Here is a 19566-nt window from a genome sequence, read left to right on the forward strand (position 1 = left end):
AATGACTTCCAGAAACAAGGACAGAAACAAATGTTCTCAAGATACTTTATACCACCAGAAACCACATCACTCTCAGGACAATCTAATCTTAAAAAGTTTCCTTAAATATGTAACATCTTTCCCAGAAAAACTCACCCCAGAAAAAGCTCCATATGACTGTGAAAAGTAAAGATGAGCAGCAGGGCCAGATCTACTACGAAGTTCCTTTATTTCCTCTTGGGACTCATGTAACATTCCCAGACACTCCATATTCCTGTCTTGTAACTCATGCAGCTGAAAAAAAGGATGGTAATTAGTGTACTTCATTTCATTTTCAAAATGACAACAGGAAAATAAACCCCATTGGGATAAGTATTAATTTTATCCAGAGGGCTAGATAACCTCATGAAACAATTTCAATACAAAGACTCCAAAACAAACTAAGCAAGGAGAGTGTATACATATATATTTCAAGTCACCAGAATTAGGAATGTCTTGGCCAGAATTCTACATAAATATGATTCCCAAAAAATCTGAAATGTAGCTGAAGTAATCATAATTATTGTCAATTCAATATTCAAACCCTTAAAAAAACTTATAGAGGAAGAATAATAGCTATGGTCAAGTTAGGTTTAGTATAATGTTAGCTATGCATATTTTTAAATGTCACTCTGAAGTCTGTAAATGACAAGATCAAGCCTACAAAGTATTGTATATGATGCCAGGGTGGTCAATTATCCTAAACAAGTAGTTTCTTCTCCCTTATTTCAGAATCTTCTTTATAGTTAGATACATAAGCATGGTAAAAGAGTACACAATTTTCAGAGTATTTCTTCAAGTGTGGTGTGTGGAGTGAATCATGTAGATTCTAGACCCTTATTCTAAACCTATTCAATTAGAAACTTTTGGGGCTGGTGCCTGGGAGTCTCTATTTAGGACTCATTCTGCCAGGTGATTCTTAACGTATGCCAGGGAACCACCAAATTGTATCTAATACATAGAATTTTTATTTGGATTGAAAGCAAAAGATTTTTGGTATTTTCTTCTGACATATTTGCAAAAACACTTATTAGAAATTATTTTAAAAACTGTTGGGTTAAGGTAAACTGGTAAAAGGGTCACATATTCCTACAGAATCTTATATCTATTAATCAAGAAAGATGTCATGTTATTAGTTTTAGGGACAGAATTTTTAAATTGCTTTACTTCTTAGATCTCATAATTTAATCTCTTGCTATTTAAAATCCAGTAATTACCTTTAATCATTCTTACTCACGAAGATGAAACAAAACTCTTCATTCTTCTCCCCACCATATTACACAAGATAAAGGAAGATTTGATTACCTCCATTGTCAGTTGTCTTTGGGCATCTTTGGAAGCTTGTAGGTGAAGTCTCAGTTCCTCCTTCTCAATCACATGCTAACAACATTTTAAAAGAGACAAGTGAAGCCTTTCCATATAAAGTACAGGCTACTCTCTTTTTTTTAAAGACATCTTTTTTTTTTTTAACATTTACTTATTATTGAGAGATAGCAAGAGACAGACCGTGAGCAGGGGAGGGGCAGAGGGAGAGGGAGACACAGAATCTGAAGTAAGCTCCACGCTCTGAGCTGTCAGCACAGAGCCCGACGTGGGGCTTGAACTCACGAACCGCGAGATCACGACCTGAGATGAAGTCGGATGCTTAACCGACTGAGTTACCCAGGCGCCCCTTTTAAAGACATCTTAAGAGTGTCTGTCAGGGGTACGGTCTAGAGACCTATAAAAAGCTAACCCTTCAAAAGCCAAATGAGAGCAATAAAATGGGCAGAATACAAAATCTATTAAGGTATTCAGAGGACAATGATCATTTGTCAATAATTCACATCACAACTTTCTAAGGAAAATCTAACCCCACCTGGCCACGAGAAATAGTAAGTTGAAAGTAGTTATTCATATTTCACAACACAGAAAGACTAGAACAGTAATCAGATTAAAGCACTTGTAAAGGGGTAGGGAGTGTGTTTATTTTGCTTAATGTATCTAGCACTTAGCAGAGTGCACGGTATGAGGCCAATGCTTAACAAACATCTGTTGAATGAATGAATGAACCTACTTCTTTAACTTTATGCTGAAGATCAACAATTTGAGACAAGAGAGAGGAGATCTCTTCTTGGTACCGAATCAGTTCATCACTCTTCCCAGATAATTCTTCAGTCATTCTGGACATTTGAGCATTTGTTTCACCTGGGAAACAAAACAAAAACTTAAAAATTAATATAAATGTAGGGTAGGTGTTGGCAAACTATGGCTTGTAGGCTAAATCCTACTTTGTAACAAACACTGGACAACATTATGAATGGATTTTTCTTTAACATTAATTTAAAAAATAAACCCAGATAACCAAGTAGAGGAAAATAAAGGTCCTTCTGAAATAGGCTAATACTGAGAACTGAATAGGAGGCAATGAAGCTAAAAGAGGTGACTTGTAAAGGCAAGCAAGCTAAAAGTTTTGCCTCAATCTTTTTCTTTATGAGGGACAAGAAGGCTGAAAAGAGATAGGTGAATTATATATGTTTGCAAGTACCAAGGCATAATCTCATTTATGTCTTTCAGAACTCTTCAGGGACATCAATAAAATCTCATAAACAAAATTAAACTTAACAAATTTAACAAAGGAACATTTCAAATGCAACAGTCACAATCTGTTAAAGCTATGGAGATGTTTCTGTACAAGAGAGACTTTCTGGGATACCTAGCAAACTGCATAAAGCCTCTGAAAATCCTTCTAGCCTAGCATTCTGACAGGCACATGAAATAGAACCTTTAGAATTCCATGCAGGAAGGAAATTTTGCATATAAAAATTCTGACATCAAACTCAAGTGGCAAAACTATTTCTCAGTGTTATATACAACTATTTTAAAATTGACAGAAGCTCTATAACAGTTCAAAGGATACTATAAGGAGGCAGGAGATTGGGATCTAAGCTCTTGGGAAAGTCATTTCCTTTTTGTTTTTTAAAGTATAAAATGTGAATAATGGAAGTGCTGATGGAGAAGATTCAACTGAAATTCTTTGTGGTTCTCAAAAATTCTGTTACTCTAAGGTATTACATTCTGACACCAACAGCCCAGACAAATTGGTATCATGTATCATATCTTCTCTTTCAACATAAAATGTTATAGATATACAGAGAAATTATGTATCTTTCTCTAGTAGCGCCTACCTTTTTCTGATTTATTTTTAAAAATTATTTTAATTAATAATACATCAAACCAAAATATGTTCCTTCATAGACACATAGTTGGCACTCAATAAATACTCATTGAAGGTAAAGTTTTATGCCATCATTTAAGCCCTGGCTCTCTCACTTACAAGTTTTCTAACTTTGGCAAATCATATTCTTTATAGGACTATTTCCCCATTGACAAAATAAAAGCTTTGGCTATTTTCACTCTACCATGCTACAACTGATAGAAATATAGGCCTTTCTTTAACAGTGATGGCAATGTGAAATAAAACTATTTCTTAAAAGTACATATGGTATTTTGCTTAGAGTTGTGGGCTCAACATGATATTCCAAGACTGTCAGTAATTATTTAAAATTGTTTCTTGAGATGCCTCTACTGAAATCATTGATTTAACTTCTGAGTTGGTGAAATGCCATCAAAGAATTGCCCAAAAACTATGAAAGAAAATGCATAATACATACGAAGTTCTTTAACACAGTCATTGACAAGTTGTTGTTCCTTCTCTTCATAGGTTATAGTTTCTGTCTTTATGTGACAAGCCTTCAAGAAAGAAAAAAATCAGTGTGTGATAATATCTTCCAATACTTTACAGTATTAACTTAAAAAACCTTTAATTCTCATCTGAAGATAAAAGTTCACCAGCTGAAAAGGAAAAATAAAACCCAAAAAGCTTTATCTAAAATAAAGATATGGGGGGGCACCTGGGTGGCTCAGTCAGTTAAGTGTCAGACTCTTGATTTCGGCTCAGGTCATGATCTCACAATCGTTGAGACTGAGCCCCGTGTTGGGCTCTGCACTGAGAATGGAGCCTGCTTGAGATTCTCTCTCTCTCTCTCTCTCTCTCTCTCTCTCTCTCTCTCTCTCTCTGTCTCTCTTTCTTACTGTCCCTTCCCCACTCATGTGTGCTCTCTCTTCCTCTCTCTAAAATAAAAAAATAAAAATAATGATATGGGACAGGATATGACAAACATCTCCCCCTCATTCCTCTCAGGATCTTTGCACATGCCTACTCATTCTCTCTGATGCCTCCCCTCCACCATACTTTTCTGCCTGGCTAATCCCTAGTTTCAGCTAAAATGTCATTTAAGTAGGACTTCGATTCTCCCCCATTACACAAGTTCAGGAAACCCTGTAATCTTCCAACATAGTTCTTATCACAGTTATAATTATTTAGTTATTTGTGTAAACTACCTAACATATATATTCTGTGCTGTGGCTTTCTCTATTTCATCTATCAGTTTGCTATTATCCAGCTATCAATGAATGGGATCTAAATGACAATGAAAGGCAAATACACATGCCTTTGCTATCACCTCCTAATTGGAATGTCAATAGCAAATCCTTAGTTATGCCATATTTTACCTCAATACATGGACCTAAATCTTACAGCCTTTAAGGTACAGGAAAGTGGGAATTCGGTTGAATGTACCTTGGATCGAAGAACCATATTCTCCTCTTCCAGTTCCTTGAGTTTTTCTTGTAGCATGTCCAACTGCAACAAACCTTGAGATAAGCTAAAGGACTCATTGAGCCGAAGAGGTGTAGAACAGCTGGAATCAGTTTCACTCTCTTCAGAGGCAATAGAGACAATTCGAAGTAATTCATCTTTCTTGGACAGCTCATGCTGCAGTTGATTAACCTGCACATCAAAGGGCTTGATTTACAAGATGTTCTTTATTTTCATTATTTACATGTAATATAGCTTTTAATTCATGGAGCAATTGTTTCTTACCATAAAATAAAATTATAAAATCAGCTGCTAGATTTTATTGACTAAGGTAACAAGTGCTAAAAAGAGAATAACGAACCTCACATACTTCCTAAGATATAATGTTAGAGCATTAACTCCACAAAGACAGCTTTTTCTGTACTAGGTGAAAAGCCAATTTTTATATTCTATATAAATAGGAACGTAGGAGGAAATTTTCACATAAGATAATGATATATTCACAGTTAAAAACAAAACTGAAGAAGCTTTCAAGTGTCAGAATAGACCCCTCCTTCAAATTCTCATCCTAAAGACTTACACTTTAAAGCTTTTAAGTATAAATCTGCGTGACTTCTAGAAATAGTTCTAGAAACTATTTCTAACACAAAGGCTCAAATGTTATTAAACATAATGGCATTTATAAAATATTAATGAAACCAGATAGTAACAAATTAAAGGAAATTTGAAAAGTAACCTTTCAAGTTAATAATAAATTGGTTCTCACTAAAAAATATTTACTGCATGAAATAAATATATTTTCAAAATTTCCTTTTCTTCTTCTTTGGGTTTCTGAATAAAGATGCTTCATTTGGGTATCTATTATTTAGGGTTATTTTTTCAAAATAAATTTAAGATAAGATCACACAGAAAGTCTACACAAAGGGATGAGGAAAAGTGTTAGAATCTTAGCAGGGTGACACATGTATGATAGGTACTGAACACAGTATCTACCATATTTTTTTTATACTGACTAAGGTAGAGTCACTTGAGCACTTCTCTGTACAATAACATTTAATTTCTCTACTGGTTAGTTCAATGGCTGACAACAAAGTTAACATGTACTGGTGTTATTTATCTACCTATTGTTATCACTTCAGGGGCACCCAGAAAAATAAACTTTTCTATTGTCCAGTAACTAATTATTTCATGCTATAAATACTTGATCAAAGACTTACTTGATCAAAGGCTTGTCCCAGTTGCTCCTCCAGAGCTTCATTCTGCTCAGACAAGACATGGTTCCGTTTTAAGAGAGCCTGTCCAATTCGAGCAGCTAGTTCCAGATCACGATCCCTCTGTTAAAATACCAAATATATCTTTTGAGTACAAAAAAAAATTTAAATGGCAGTTTAGAAATTCTGCAATTTTGTTCACTCACAAGGAATGTCCCAGAAAGCATCAAGATTCATTTTAATGTCCAGATACCACAAATAAACACAGGGCTTGACACACATATAGTGTTTAATACACACTGGTCAAATGGATGACGGCCATAGTAATAAATGCAAGAGGGCATTTTTCTTCTTGATATCAAGTGAGATTTATTTTATTTTTTAGAGAGAGCAAGCAGGGGAGAGGGGAAGAGGGAGAGAGAGAATCCCAAGCAGATTCCACACCCAGTAGGGAGCCCGATGTGGGGTTTGATCCCACGACCCTGGGATCATGACCTGAACTGAAATCAAGAGTCAGATACTCAACTGACTGAACCCCCCAGGCACCCCTAAATCAAGTGAGATTTACTGATCACCCTATTAATTACTCAAGAAACCCAACCTTTAAATTTATGATTTTGGGGAATTAAAAAATCAATACAGTCTTTAGAAAATGAGGATAGGGCCTGGCACACAGTGAAAGCCCAACAAATATTTGTTGAGTATTTGTCTATTAAACATGGTAATGATACAGCACATATGTTGAAAAAAGTTCCAATTATGGGAAAGCTTCTATGCATTCAGAGCCAGAGGCTTAGAGGAAAGCATAATCAAGAGCCCTACTGTCAACTGTTGCAAGAATGATGTGAGATAAAAGAGGGGATAGCAGACTAGAAATTTTGAGGTTACAGGTTCTGCTGAAACATAAAGAAGGGAGTCTAAAGAAGTTGGTGGTAATGATGCAGGGAGGCCTATAGAATAGCCAAGCAAACCAAGAGTTACTTGTCCTAAGCAGATGGTGATACTTAGCAAGGGTGTAGGAATCCCATCTATGCGTTGGTGGTGAGGACTGTATCCTGTAGGATGAAAACTGTCAATATACATCTAGCTACCTTATATATGAGCATGGGTTCCACTTACATTAATCACTGTATACAGATAGAATTAAGCCTCTATTCTTTTGCTCTATAATACATGAAAAGAGGTAGATGAATTATCTCCAAATTTTCAAGGCCCAATGTATCTCATTTTCAATATAGGCTAAATGGCATACACAAAATCATTCTAGGGAGCTGGGGGGGAGAGGGGAGAAGGGTACTTTAAAGAGAAAGACACTTTCAAGACCCACTGAAGTTGCAGTATAAGGAGATACCTCTAAGAATGCCATTTGGAAGAGATACACTATATATTAAAAATGTCACGGACAAAGTGAGCTCAAATAATAGTCCAAACTGAAAGTAAAAAAGGGAAGATGATGCAAACTGCTGGTATTGATTTGCAATGGAGCTGCTTCTTGAATGGGCTGCTCTGCTCCAGGGTAACAGCAGGAATTTATTAAAATAACAAAAAACAAAAAACAAACAAAAAAACCAAAACACCATCAACTTTTTTTTTTTTGATAGCTTTTCTAGAATAAGAAAGCCAGCATCATTATAATAGCAACAACAAAAATTAAACCCTCTGCAACGTCATAACAATAAACTTTAGGAACCATTCTACTTTGGAATGCCAGCTGTTCCATCTGTAACAACCTGATACAAAACAACCCAGAACAAAGACATCCTCCTTTTTCATTTGATGTGCAAACTTGATAGATGTTAAATGATCTTCAAGTTTTAGCTTTTTGTACTGGAGAAAGAAAAGATATATTCTTACCTCTGCCAGGAGGTGTGTAACCATGTCGATGTCATTGTAAGTTTTGGTCATCTGCTCCACCCTGTCTGTGCCTAGAACTGAGACAGTTTAAAACAACTGTTTATAGGATTTAGAAACAACAGAGAATTTTAAATATTCATAATAGTTGAAAGATCACAACAACCACCACCACCACTCCAGGCTTTTACAAAAGTGCCATTCAGGAGATTAAAAATATATGTGAAAATAGAAAATAGACACTCAGAAAACAGACCAATTATTACAAACAAAATATATATCATACAATGAATTTAAAAAGTATCAAATGATCATCAGGCAACCACTTCCTATCTCTTCCTCCCTCAATAAGATTAGAACTTTGGTCCACTCACATTAGGGACTGTGGCCCTGAAGAATGGATTAAATCACCAATTATTTTATACCCTAATCTAAATTAAAGTTCCTGAGGGGTGACTTATTTAGTGAGGGGTTATGCTATTACAAATGAATTTAATTAGAATTCTGATGTGATTATCTTCAATATCTATGATCATCTATCATGTGAGCTAAAATCAATAAACAAGGAATAGGACTTGTAGGACTTTTTATAGTTCTGTTATGAGGCATAATCCTTTTTAGTTTAATTAATGATAATCTCTATCATATCTAGGCCTTTGCTATAAGATAAACTGTATAATACACTATTACTTGCATAATTTAAGTCCAGTAATTCTGCATTAAATTCAGGAACTGTCGATATATTGCATATTATAGCTCCAAAGAGAATGACAAATATGACCCCAATGATTCCACAGTCACAATAAGCAATACCTTTAAAAAACCCATTTTTTTAAATGTATATTTTATTCTTGAGAGAGAGCACAAGCAGGAGAGGGGCAAAGAGAAAGGGAGACACAGAATCTGGAGCAGGCTTCAGGCTCTGAGCTGTCAGCACAGAGCCCAATGCAAGGCTCGAACCCACAAACTGTGAGATCGTGACCTGAGCCAAAGTCGGATGGTTAACTGAGCCACCCAGGCACCCCAATAAGCGATACTTTTTTAAGCTAATGATGCTTAATAATAATAAAAAGAGATCTTATAATAAAAGAGAGATCTTTTCATTCTGGAGTGCATTACATGAAACAGATCTGTGTTTGATTTAGACTGATTTTACAATTAGTTTGCCTTGAAGTGTGAAAAAATAAGAGGCTTTAAAGAAGTGCTGAATTTATGGATTTGAGTGAACTTGAATAAGTCACTTAACCCTTCCAAAATTCATATTCTGTATTTATAATATAGAGGTAATAACACTCATCTCACAAGGTCACTAGAAGAATGAAATACGATAATGTAATGAGCAGTATTAAAATACTATTAAGTGTTATACTACTGTTTACAGTTACTACTTTTTTTTTTTTCAACGTCTTTTATTTATTTTTGGGACAGAGAGAGACAGAGCATGAACGGGGGAGGGGCAGAGAGAGAGGGAGACACAGAATCGTAAACAGGCTCCAGGCTCCGAGCCATCAGCCCAGAGCCCAACGTGGGGCTCGAACTCATGGACCGCGAGATCGTGACCTGGCTGAAGTCGGACGCTTAACCGACTGCGCCATCCAGGCGCCCCTACAGTTACTACTCTTAAACACATCTGATATGTGTGAAATAGCCTTGTTTAAAATTTTCTGTAAATAATGCACTGTATTGGCAGCAGATACTATGATATAAGTCACTTGTAGTTCCTTAGTCCCATCTTAACCTTGAGGTTGCCCAAAAGACACCATTAGACATGTTTTACTTTTATTTTAGCTTTTTATTTTTCTTCCTGGCAAAACTGCTTAAAATGAATCTGAGAACTACCTAGAGCTTAATTATTAATGACAGTTTTATTCTTAGGTAAAAGTAAAACAAAGTGCTAGATTGATAGTGATATGAGATAGAAAACTAAAAAGATCTGGATAGAAACATTTTCACCCCACAAGGATTTATATTTACAAGTAGAAAAACTGGCTCTGTAATTTAACCCCTGGGATACGGGAACAGGCCCACAGAATCTTCATAATTTACTTACAGTGTGAGGTCTCCTCTACTCCTATTACTCCTCAATAATAAGCTAAGGGAAAAAAATCAAACCATATCTATGCTCTAAATTATTAGCAGAAAACTAGCCAATGATTGCAAACCCAAATGTAATCCAGGGTGATAGGTCTATCTCTAGACTCTAATTTAATTGATTTAGAGGAGCCCCACAGCACACACAGTGAGTAAAAGATGCCCAGGTGTTCTGATGTGGAGTTAGCAATAAAAACTACCAATTCAGGGGTAACACTCCAAGCAAGAACTAGGAATCCTAGAGACTCAGTTAAAAAAGTTTTTATAAAACTAATTTAAACAATATATGACATAGTTTATGTTATATGATTGACCAGAGTTGAAGATAAAGTGGTAATTTTATTCTGAAGTAAAACCAATAAGTTAAGGATGTAATAAAGAGCTATGAGCTACAAGTCACACATGAAGAAACAAGAAGAGAAAACAAAGGTCACAGTAATACAGAAAAGAAATGTATAGAATAAAACATATTTTACTGAGGAGAAACTAATAATAGTGAGGATAATAATGGGGTGATAACAACTCCCATCTCACTAGGTCATAAGAAAAAAATTGGGTCTGCTCATTCTCAGTAATGGGCTCTGCACCATGCTGCTGTTTCTACCACAGTCCTACCAAGATCAGAAGGCCTTTATCTGATGAAATACTGAGTATCCATCCGTGAATGCAAGTTACAAAACAACACAGATCCCAATTTTGTTTTTAAATCGTGAGCATATCTTATACACATTGATATAGAAGACAGGCTGGAAAGATACACATTAGTGGTTATCTCTGGGTAGGGATTATGGTTGATCTCTTGTTTTCTTTCTTTTGCTAATTTTCCAAGAAGATAAATGTTATCTTTGCAATAAAAAAATAGCAGCTCTTATTCAGAGGTTTCAAAAAGCAAAAATGAATTTTCAAATGCCTAAATATTTATTATGGCGATGAAGTTAGATAATGTAACCAGGATTCTACATTTTTGTTTTATTTTTATTTTTTTGGATTTTTAAAAAGTTTTTATTTATTTATTTTTGAGAGAGAGAGAGAGTGAGCACTCAAGCAGGGGAGGGGCAGAAACAGAGGGGAGACAGAGGATCCGAAGTGGGCTCTGCACCGCTGCAAAGACAGCAGAGAGCCAGATGCGGGGCTCAAACTCACGAACCATGAGATCATGACGTGAACCAAAGGCAGACGCTTAGCTGACTGAGCCACCCAGGCGCCCCGCCAATTTTTGTTTTATGTGAAACAGTCTATATACACTACCGAGCCCCAAAGGCTGGGGGCCACCTTAATTACACAGAGCAGCTCAACTGATGTCAGTCACAAAGCACACAGAAACACAATGAATTCCTCTCTGCGGCCTTATCAGTTTTGTCTTGTCTTCTTTAACACAGTACTCCTGGTAGCTATGCCACTTGGGAAGATTCCAAAAGTAGGGCAAAGCTCTTAAGTTTACTCTTGGCATTTAGGCAATGCAACTAAATGTTTCCAAAGTGATAGACTAAATCTTCACTGCAATTCTTCGACTGAAAATGCAGAGCCAAGATGACTGATTTTATTATAATCAATCCTATTAAATCTTATTTTCCCTTCAGTTCTCAGCTGTTAAAATAAAAATGTTATGTGGTACAAAAATTAGCAATGTTCCTTTTTTCCAGACATGAAATTCCCAACTCTCTAAAAAAAAAATTATACATTAGTGGGGATGATAAACATTTTTACTGAACAGTCTTGCAACTTGGTTTTATAAAAGTTAATTAACATTCAACATTTTTGGTATAATATTTGGAGAATTTAACATTCCTGAAAAAAATACTGGAGGGGGAATATACATAAGTCCTTTACCAATCCTTACTTTAAGTTCTAATTCTGCATAATTTCACATCAACCACCCAATCTCACATTTTTCAGGATGAGAAGGGCCAATGTTAATCTATTTCGATATCTCTGTAATTTATATGAGATGGTGCTTGATATTTCTGTCAATGTTCCTTTCCAAGGTCTAAAGTTTTTACCACAATTACTGAAATTCAAAAAGACTCCTAGGGGTCCCTTGGTGGCTCAGTCAGTTGAGCATCCAACTCTTGATTTCGGCTCAGGTCATGATCCGAGTGTTGTGGGATTGAGCCCTGCATTAGGCTCTGTGCTGAACGTAGAGCCTGCTTGGGATTCTCTGTCTCTGTCCCTCTGCCCCTTTCCTCTGTTCATGTTCTCTCTCTCCCATAACTAACTAACTAACTAACTAACTAACTAACTAACTAACTAGACTTCTAATCTCTCCAACCCTCTCACAGCAAAAACTCTAAAACAAAACAACAAAAAGCAAAAATGAAATACACACCTCCCACATGGCATAGTAAAAGCTGCAGAGCTCCTGATAAGTACAGACAGGTCTTACAGTTTTAACCCCAAATAAACAACTGCTGCTCTTGGTGTATACTACAGATAATATTTCTGCAATACAAAAAACTGCCTTCAAAAGAACTGAGAACAAAGAGAAGGCATCTGATGATATGTACAACCTACGACAGCCTTTCTCAACAGGGTTCCAGGTGAGAATTAAGCCCTACTGATAATGATTTGAGTGAGACAATTTTCTCAATTCTTCCATGGATAATACTCAATAGATGTCTTGAGGCATATGAGTTAATTATTTTGTGGAACTGGTTGAGAGTAAATATAAATCTGCTAACTTCCATTATCTGACTTATGGTTAATGCTTCCCGAACATTATCAGTTATATTTCATTTCCTGACAGTATAGTCATTTTTTTTTAAGTTCTGTGCTTTATTTTCTTTTAAGTTTTATTTATTTAAGTAATCTCTACAGCCCAAATGGGGCTCGAACTCATGACCCTGAGATCAAGAGTCTCATGCTCCTCCAACTGAGCTAGCTAGGCGCCCCAGATTAATAATTTTTGAGGGCAGACCTTGAGGAAAAGTATAACTTGCCAGCCAGAAGTAATTATTTCTACAACCTTCTTTCTCTACAAAATTGTACAACCTCCCTAATTCCTTAAATCCTCCAATTAACATCACTGTGAAATGGCCACATAGCTTTGGTTGACAATGCTTTATACTGGTGGTTCTCAAATCTGCGTGTGCATCAGCACTACCAGGACTTTTAAAACACAGACTGCCGTGCCCAGTCCTAGAATTTCTGGTTCTGTAGATAAGGGTAGGAGCCCAAGAATTTGCATTTCTAACAAGTTCCCAAGTGATGTTGATCTCTTAAATAAAACTTATAAAGCTAATCATTTCCCCCAACCCTTTCTCTTATACATTAGAAAGTGGTACAGGTGATCCCTTATTCCCAAATAAAAAATACTCTGAAAGGCAGATCAGGTTTCTATTCTTAGCCTTAACATGAACAAATGGTACTTTCTGTTATGATGTGCTCTGACTTTACTGCTTGCTCCACAGCTCACTCTGGGTCTCTCTTTTTTTTTTTTTTTTTTTTTAACATTTTATTTATTTTTGAGACAGGGAGAGACAGAGCATGAACAGGGGAGGGGCAGAGAGAGAGGGAGACACAGAATCTGAAACAGGCTCCGGGCTCTGAGCTGTCAGCACAGAGCCTGATGCGGGGCTCGAACTCACAGACCGTGAGATCATGACCTGAGCCGAAGTTGGCCGCTTAACCGACTGAGCCACCCAGGCGCCCCTCTGGGTCTCTCTCTTAAAGTTAAGAAAATCCTGAAATGACCTGTTCTGCATGCAAAATATTCTGTATCTTAAACTTTATATATGGCAGGGAGTAGGATGGAATCATTTTTTGGACCCACCCATTGTTCCCAAGTGTTCTATTTTAAAAGTAAACAATCTCTTCCTGGTTTGGTGGGGGCTTCAGAGAACAACCAGTATCCTTTCATCCATGTGAGGCAGGCTCACAACCCCAAATCCTGCCCATGTTTCCCTCTGAATTTATTTTTCTTCTCACAGCTCTTTCAATTTCTTTGTGTTACGGAAGTTTCTCTGCCTGGGCCACCTCTTTTTTATTAGTTGTTAAAATTCATTTTAATGAGTACAAGGATCTACTGGCAAGTGAGGGAAGTATGGATTAGAAGGGGCTGGAGTAGTAGCACCAAGGAGCTAAACCCTAGGATGGCCTGTCAGGGTACATAATAATTATTCAGAGCTATGGATCTTGATATCTTAAAGGGACAGAAAACTGCTAGAAAGGGTCAGAGAATGTTTTATATCTTGCTTTTTAAAACATTGGTCAATTTGCTAAATGAAGTAAATCACTTATCTTTTATATTCATAACATACAAATTCATAATGAAGTTTATTTATATTTGAATGAACTATTAACCCAAAGAACTGATACTTTTAAAATAACAGTGAAATTACAGTACAGAGATAAAGTATTAGTGGACCAATTATAATCATAGTTTATTTGCTTCATGACCTTAAGTATATCATATATAGTCCAATTTTCAAATTGCTGAAGTGAAAATAGTACATTTAGAATAAGGGAATCTGTATCATCCTATTAATCTCGAGTTTTAAACTGCTCCCTTGAATACTATGGTTTGCTTTGTATAAAGTCCTGAAAACCCAAGTATTTTATAATTTGATTATCATTTATTTTCCAAAATTTATTTTTATTTAACATTCTCTCTAAAAGTAACTCCGTTAAATCGTGATTTAAGACAGCTTTCTAGCTACAGTTCCATCCTCTTGTGGCGTATATGACAAAGAAAAAGTAAACAAAGGGGCACTTTCTGTGCCACTTTATCAAAATAGTGACAAAAACTAAATTTATCCTGATGAAATTCCAGTTTGAAATTTTCTCACAAATCTAAAAATGTATGGAACAAAGAGAAATGGAAATAAAAAATAAGTACTTTTCAGAAATTCGCAAACAACTTCTCAAACTTGAAAGTTAAGAAAACCTTAAGAACTTTAATAGTCAGCTACTTATAAGAATTGTTGAGGAAGAAATAGTTTTGAGTTTCTTGATATTCCATTTCAAGTTTAAACAATGTTTATAATTTTTTCCTGAGTAGTATGTAACCTGGTTCTAGGAAAACTACTAAAAGCAAGTTAATGATTACTATAAAAATGATCACTAAAAAAATTATTATGAAAAATGAGCATTTTACAACAATCACTAAAAACACTGAAGCACTCACTGGGAAAATGTGTAGGAACTGATGCAATGTCATATGTAACTCAAATGAAAACAATTTTATCAATTTATCAATTTATATCAATATAATTTATCAATTATATCAATGTTGAACTTATAGACTTTTCTTATATATCCTAACAGCTACTATGCACATATTTTTATAGTGAATGAATAAAAAAAAGTCAGCTCAACCTGAAAGCAGATGTTTGGAATGAAGTCAAAAGCAAAAAGGTCTCCATACTTTAATTATTAAAACTACTTATGTATCCAAAAACTATGCTTCTTAATGACTGACACAGTTTCTACGACTGTGTTTAACAGGAAATATAAAGTCAAAAAGCTGATGGCTCAGTATATCAAACTACTGATATAATAAATGCTTTGAGATATAAAGGAATTTTAAAATTTTAAATTAAAATTTCAACTACTTTTTTTTAAGTTCCTTTTTCTACTCAGTCTGAGAACAGTATCAAATAAAAGAAAGAAGAAATGGAAATATCTGAGTATGCTTGCAACCACAGACACTCAGAGTTGTAAAGAATGACAAACCTTCTACATTCAGACATAACACAGAATCATCTCTTTGTGTTGTTAAATCAGTTTGAGTTCAAGTAGGTACACAATGAACAATGGCTAGGAATGCTTTTAAATGCTTTTTAAATGCTTTTAAATGACTTCTAAAACTTCTTAAAAGTCAACACCAAGATACTTATCATCTTTATTTCAATGGACAAAGTCTAAGAGGCTAAAAAATACTCACTCATATAATGGAAAGTCTCTTCAGCAAGGACTGGAGAGAGGGCATCAGATGCATGCTGCTGCTGGTGTGGGGACCGAGTCCAGTCTTCATTTTCATATAGAAATAGAGAGTCCACTCTTAGCTTATACTGGGGTAGCTGTTCTTCTAGCAGACTTACCAGCTCAACTTCAGGGAGATCCTCATTGGAGCAGACATCTAAAGAGGAGATTCCATGTAAATGAATCCAAAATATTCCAATTTACTAGTTACAGAGAAAATATCAGTGAAATTAGTTTCTAAAAGTAGGGTAACCAGAGAAACACTAGTTGGGATAATTTCTCCAATGATTTTTACTAATATATGCTGGTACTATATAGTTGGTCATTCTCTAGCTTTTTTTAATATGAAAACTTCTATAGCAAAAATAATACCATGAATTTTAATTATAGTCTATTTAAAAATATACTGCCTGGGTTGCTGGAGGGGAGCTGTGTAGGGGGATGGGCATTAGTGAGGGTACTTGTAATGAGCACTGAGTGTTTCATGTAAGTGATGAATCACTGGGTTCTACTCCTGAAACCTCTACTACATTGTATGTTAACTAACTTAAATTTATATAGATCAATTAAAAAAAAAAACCAGACAGTTCAAGAAAGATACATATATATATTGCTTGGTGAATATAACTATGTTTTTAAAATTTTAAATGAGTTTGGACACATTTCATATTTCCTCCTTATCAGTCTATTTAGTGTTGCTTAAAAGAGATCTGACCTCAAATAAATTATATACTTGGGAGAAAAAGGCAACACAAAACAACCACCAGAAAATAGCTAGTTCAAAAGGAATAAAATGACATGTTCTTTAATAAGAGAATTTAAACTCTGTGGGAGTATTCTTTAAACTTTAGAAAAATTGTATTTCAGTATATTCTCACAGCAGTTAGACATAAAAAATAAACATTTATTGGCTAAATGTTAACCAGTAATATTAACATTTCAGCAGTGTTCTAGCACTAGTACTGGAATAAGTACTTTATCATTTTTATTTTAAAGATGTACTACATTTGAAGTCCTGAATACCTTTCACATCACTACTCTCTCACCCACACACCTCTAGCTACTTCCTGCATATACATCTCTGAACACACTTGGCTTCTCTGCCTTTATTCTGTGTTTGCTCCTGGCTTCCTGTTCCAAATACGGACCATCATTTAACACTTACCAAATTTAGCAGTTTACCAAAAAAGTAAACTTATCCCTTTTAACATGCTTAAAATAGAGAAAACACAGGATGTCATATCAACCCTCACACTTTATAAAGAGATCTGATATTTCCTTTGTGGATAGTATAAAGAAACATATTCTAACTCTGGCAAAAAACAACAAAGTTCATTTTAAGAAAACATCTTAAAGGAGTAAATTTCTACAACTTGACCTTAACAATAACAGTTTAATAAATCAAATATGAGGAAGTTAACAATACCACATACCCCATCACATACCCCTCTTTACCCAGGACAAGCAGTGACTTCATAATCACAAAGATGAGGTACATTTAACTTTAAATATGGTTCTAAAGAAGCTCTCAACCCTTAGCAGATCTCTTTAAAAGCCCTAAAAATACAACCAAATTTTATTACTACAAATTCCATGCGATTATCCAATTTTTTCCTGCCATAAATATATCATATATAGATAGTCAGTGTAATACTCACAGGAAGAGAAGTTGACTATAAATACATGCAGACCTAAAAACAGGCTTGTAGGCAATTCAGGGGTATAATGGAAATGAAGAACAAAATTTATCTTTCATTAATAGAGCCATTATTTCCTAGAAATTGTCTTTTAATATGTACTAATGAAATTCTAATGAATTATTTATGAATTCTAATTATTATTGAATTCTAATGAAAATTTAAGGTTACCAATTCCCTACTTGCAAGAGGTAATTTTAAAAATGAGTACACATGGGTCACCTGGGTGGCTCAGTCAGTTAAGCATCCGACTCGATTTCAGCTCAGGTCAAGATCCCACGGTCATGTGACTGAACCCCACATGGGGCTCCATGCTGAGCATGGAGCTTAAGATTCTCTTTCTCTCTCTGTCCCTCTCCCCTCCCCTCTAAAATAAAATGAGTATACAATCAAGGTTTAGTAGGCTAAATATCCTTGACTAGCTCCCCCTATTTGCTTCTGTGTTTCTAATAATGTGCTATTTACTACTCTCCGGCTTATCCTCTTTTCTTTTTCTGATTATCCAGTCTTTTTTTTTTTTTCCTTAATTCTCAAGTTATTTAACATACAGTGTTAGTCTTGGCTTCAGGAGTAGATTCCAGTGATTCATCACATATAACACCCGAGCTCATCCCAATAAGTGCCCTCCTTAATGCCCATCATCCATTTTCCCTACCCCCATAAACCCTCAGTTTGTTTGCTGTATTTAAGAGTCTCTTAAGGTTTGCCTCCCTCTCAGTTTTTATTTTCTTTCTCCTACCCTTCCCCTATGATCATCTGTTAAGTTTCTCAAATTCCACATATGAGTGAAATCATGTGATATCTTTCTCTGATTATCCAGTCTTAACAATTCCCTTGCTAACATTTATCTTTCAAATGTCCCTTCCATATGCCCAATTCTTTGTAGCCACATTGTGTCCATTTAATATCAAGGACTCCTCTTGTTCCTCTTGAAGAGCCTCAAAACTGGTTTGCTCGCATACACTCAAATTTTCATCTACATCTTCATATCTACATTATGTCACTCTCCTACACAAGGCAAAAAGAGGTCAGAATTTCATCTAGCCATTGTAGAAAACCCTTATGAACAGGTGGGATAATCAGTAAAGATCTTAGGCCATACCTACTGGTAGTAGGATTAAATTAATGCTAGAACAAAGCATATTACAGTATGATCTAAAGTGTGATCTAGAGACCCACATAACAAAGATTAAAAACAAGCCTCAACAAACCACAAGAGACTCTTAAATACAGAGAACAAATTAAGGGTGGATGGAGGGGTGGGGGAGAGGGAAAATGGGTGATGGGCATGGTGGAGGGCACTTGTTGGGATGAGCACTGGGTGTTGTATGTAAGTGATTTGACAATAAATTATATTCATAAAAAAAAAAAAAAAAAGCCAGGTCTCAAAAGGATCAACTTTATCAGCATGTAACTTTAAGGACACGCCAGAACAAATTTTAACACTCTTCCAAGGAAGACAACAAAATCTAAACATCTAACAATGTAACATTCAAAATATTCAGTATTTGGTCAAAAATTACTAGATATGCAAAGAATAAGCAAACTGTAATCCATTACCAGTTGGAAAATGAATCAATAGAAATAGGCTCAGTAATGACAAAGATGATAAAAATAGTAAACAACAATTTAAAAACAGCAATTATTAATATGCTCAAAGATTTAAAATTTTTTTTAAGGTTTATTCATTTTTCAGAGACAGAGCATGAGCTGGGGAGGGGCAGAGAGAGAGGGAGACACAGAATCCGAAACAGGCTCCAGGCTCTGGCTGTCAGCACAGAGCCTGACGCGGGGCCTGAACTCATGGACGGAGAGATCATGAGCTGAGCTGAAGTCAGACGCTCAACCAACTGAGCCACCCAGGCGCCCCTAATATGCTCAAAGATTTAAAAGGAAAACATAAACCTGATGAAAAGAAACAGAAGTTATATCGATCTTTATAAAACCCGAGTAGAACTAGAGTACAATGTCTAAATTGAAAAACTCACTGGGTAACATTAACAGATTAGACATTCCCCAAATGAAAAGAACTGAGGTAGACTTGAAGGCATAGTAATGGAAACAATCGAAAATGAAGCATTAAGAAAAAAAAAAAAACTGGGGGGAAAATGAACAGATCATCAGTGATTTGTGTCACAGT

General features: G+C 35.5%; 1 protein-coding gene across 3 annotated transcripts in view; it reads right to left on the minus strand.

The window, feature by feature from the left end:
- Nucleotides 1-19566, minus strand: part of TRAK2 (trafficking kinesin protein 2) — a 65373-nt gene that overhangs the window by 16584 nt on the left and 29223 nt on the right. For all 3 annotated transcript variants that reach the window (XM_027053464.2, XM_027053462.2, XM_053215560.1), the window contains 8 exons: nt 15692-15886; nt 7723-7799; nt 5875-5991; nt 4640-4849; nt 3672-3750; nt 2075-2205; nt 1324-1398; nt 136-273 (listed from right to left, as the gene is read on the minus strand). In XM_027053464.2, the coding sequence (XP_026909265.1) occupies nt 136-273; nt 1324-1398; nt 2075-2205; nt 3672-3750; nt 4640-4849; nt 5875-5991; nt 7723-7799; nt 15692-15886 (1022 nt within the window). The remainder of the gene's footprint in view (nt 1-135; nt 274-1323; nt 1399-2074; nt 2206-3671; nt 3751-4639; nt 4850-5874; nt 5992-7722; nt 7800-15691; nt 15887-19566) is intronic.

The sequence above is a fragment of the Acinonyx jubatus genome, chromosome C1 (genome assembly GCF_027475565.1).
Source record: "Acinonyx jubatus isolate Ajub_Pintada_27869175 chromosome C1, VMU_Ajub_asm_v1.0, whole genome shotgun sequence".
Lineage (NCBI taxonomy): Eukaryota > Metazoa > Chordata > Mammalia > Carnivora > Felidae > Acinonyx > Acinonyx jubatus.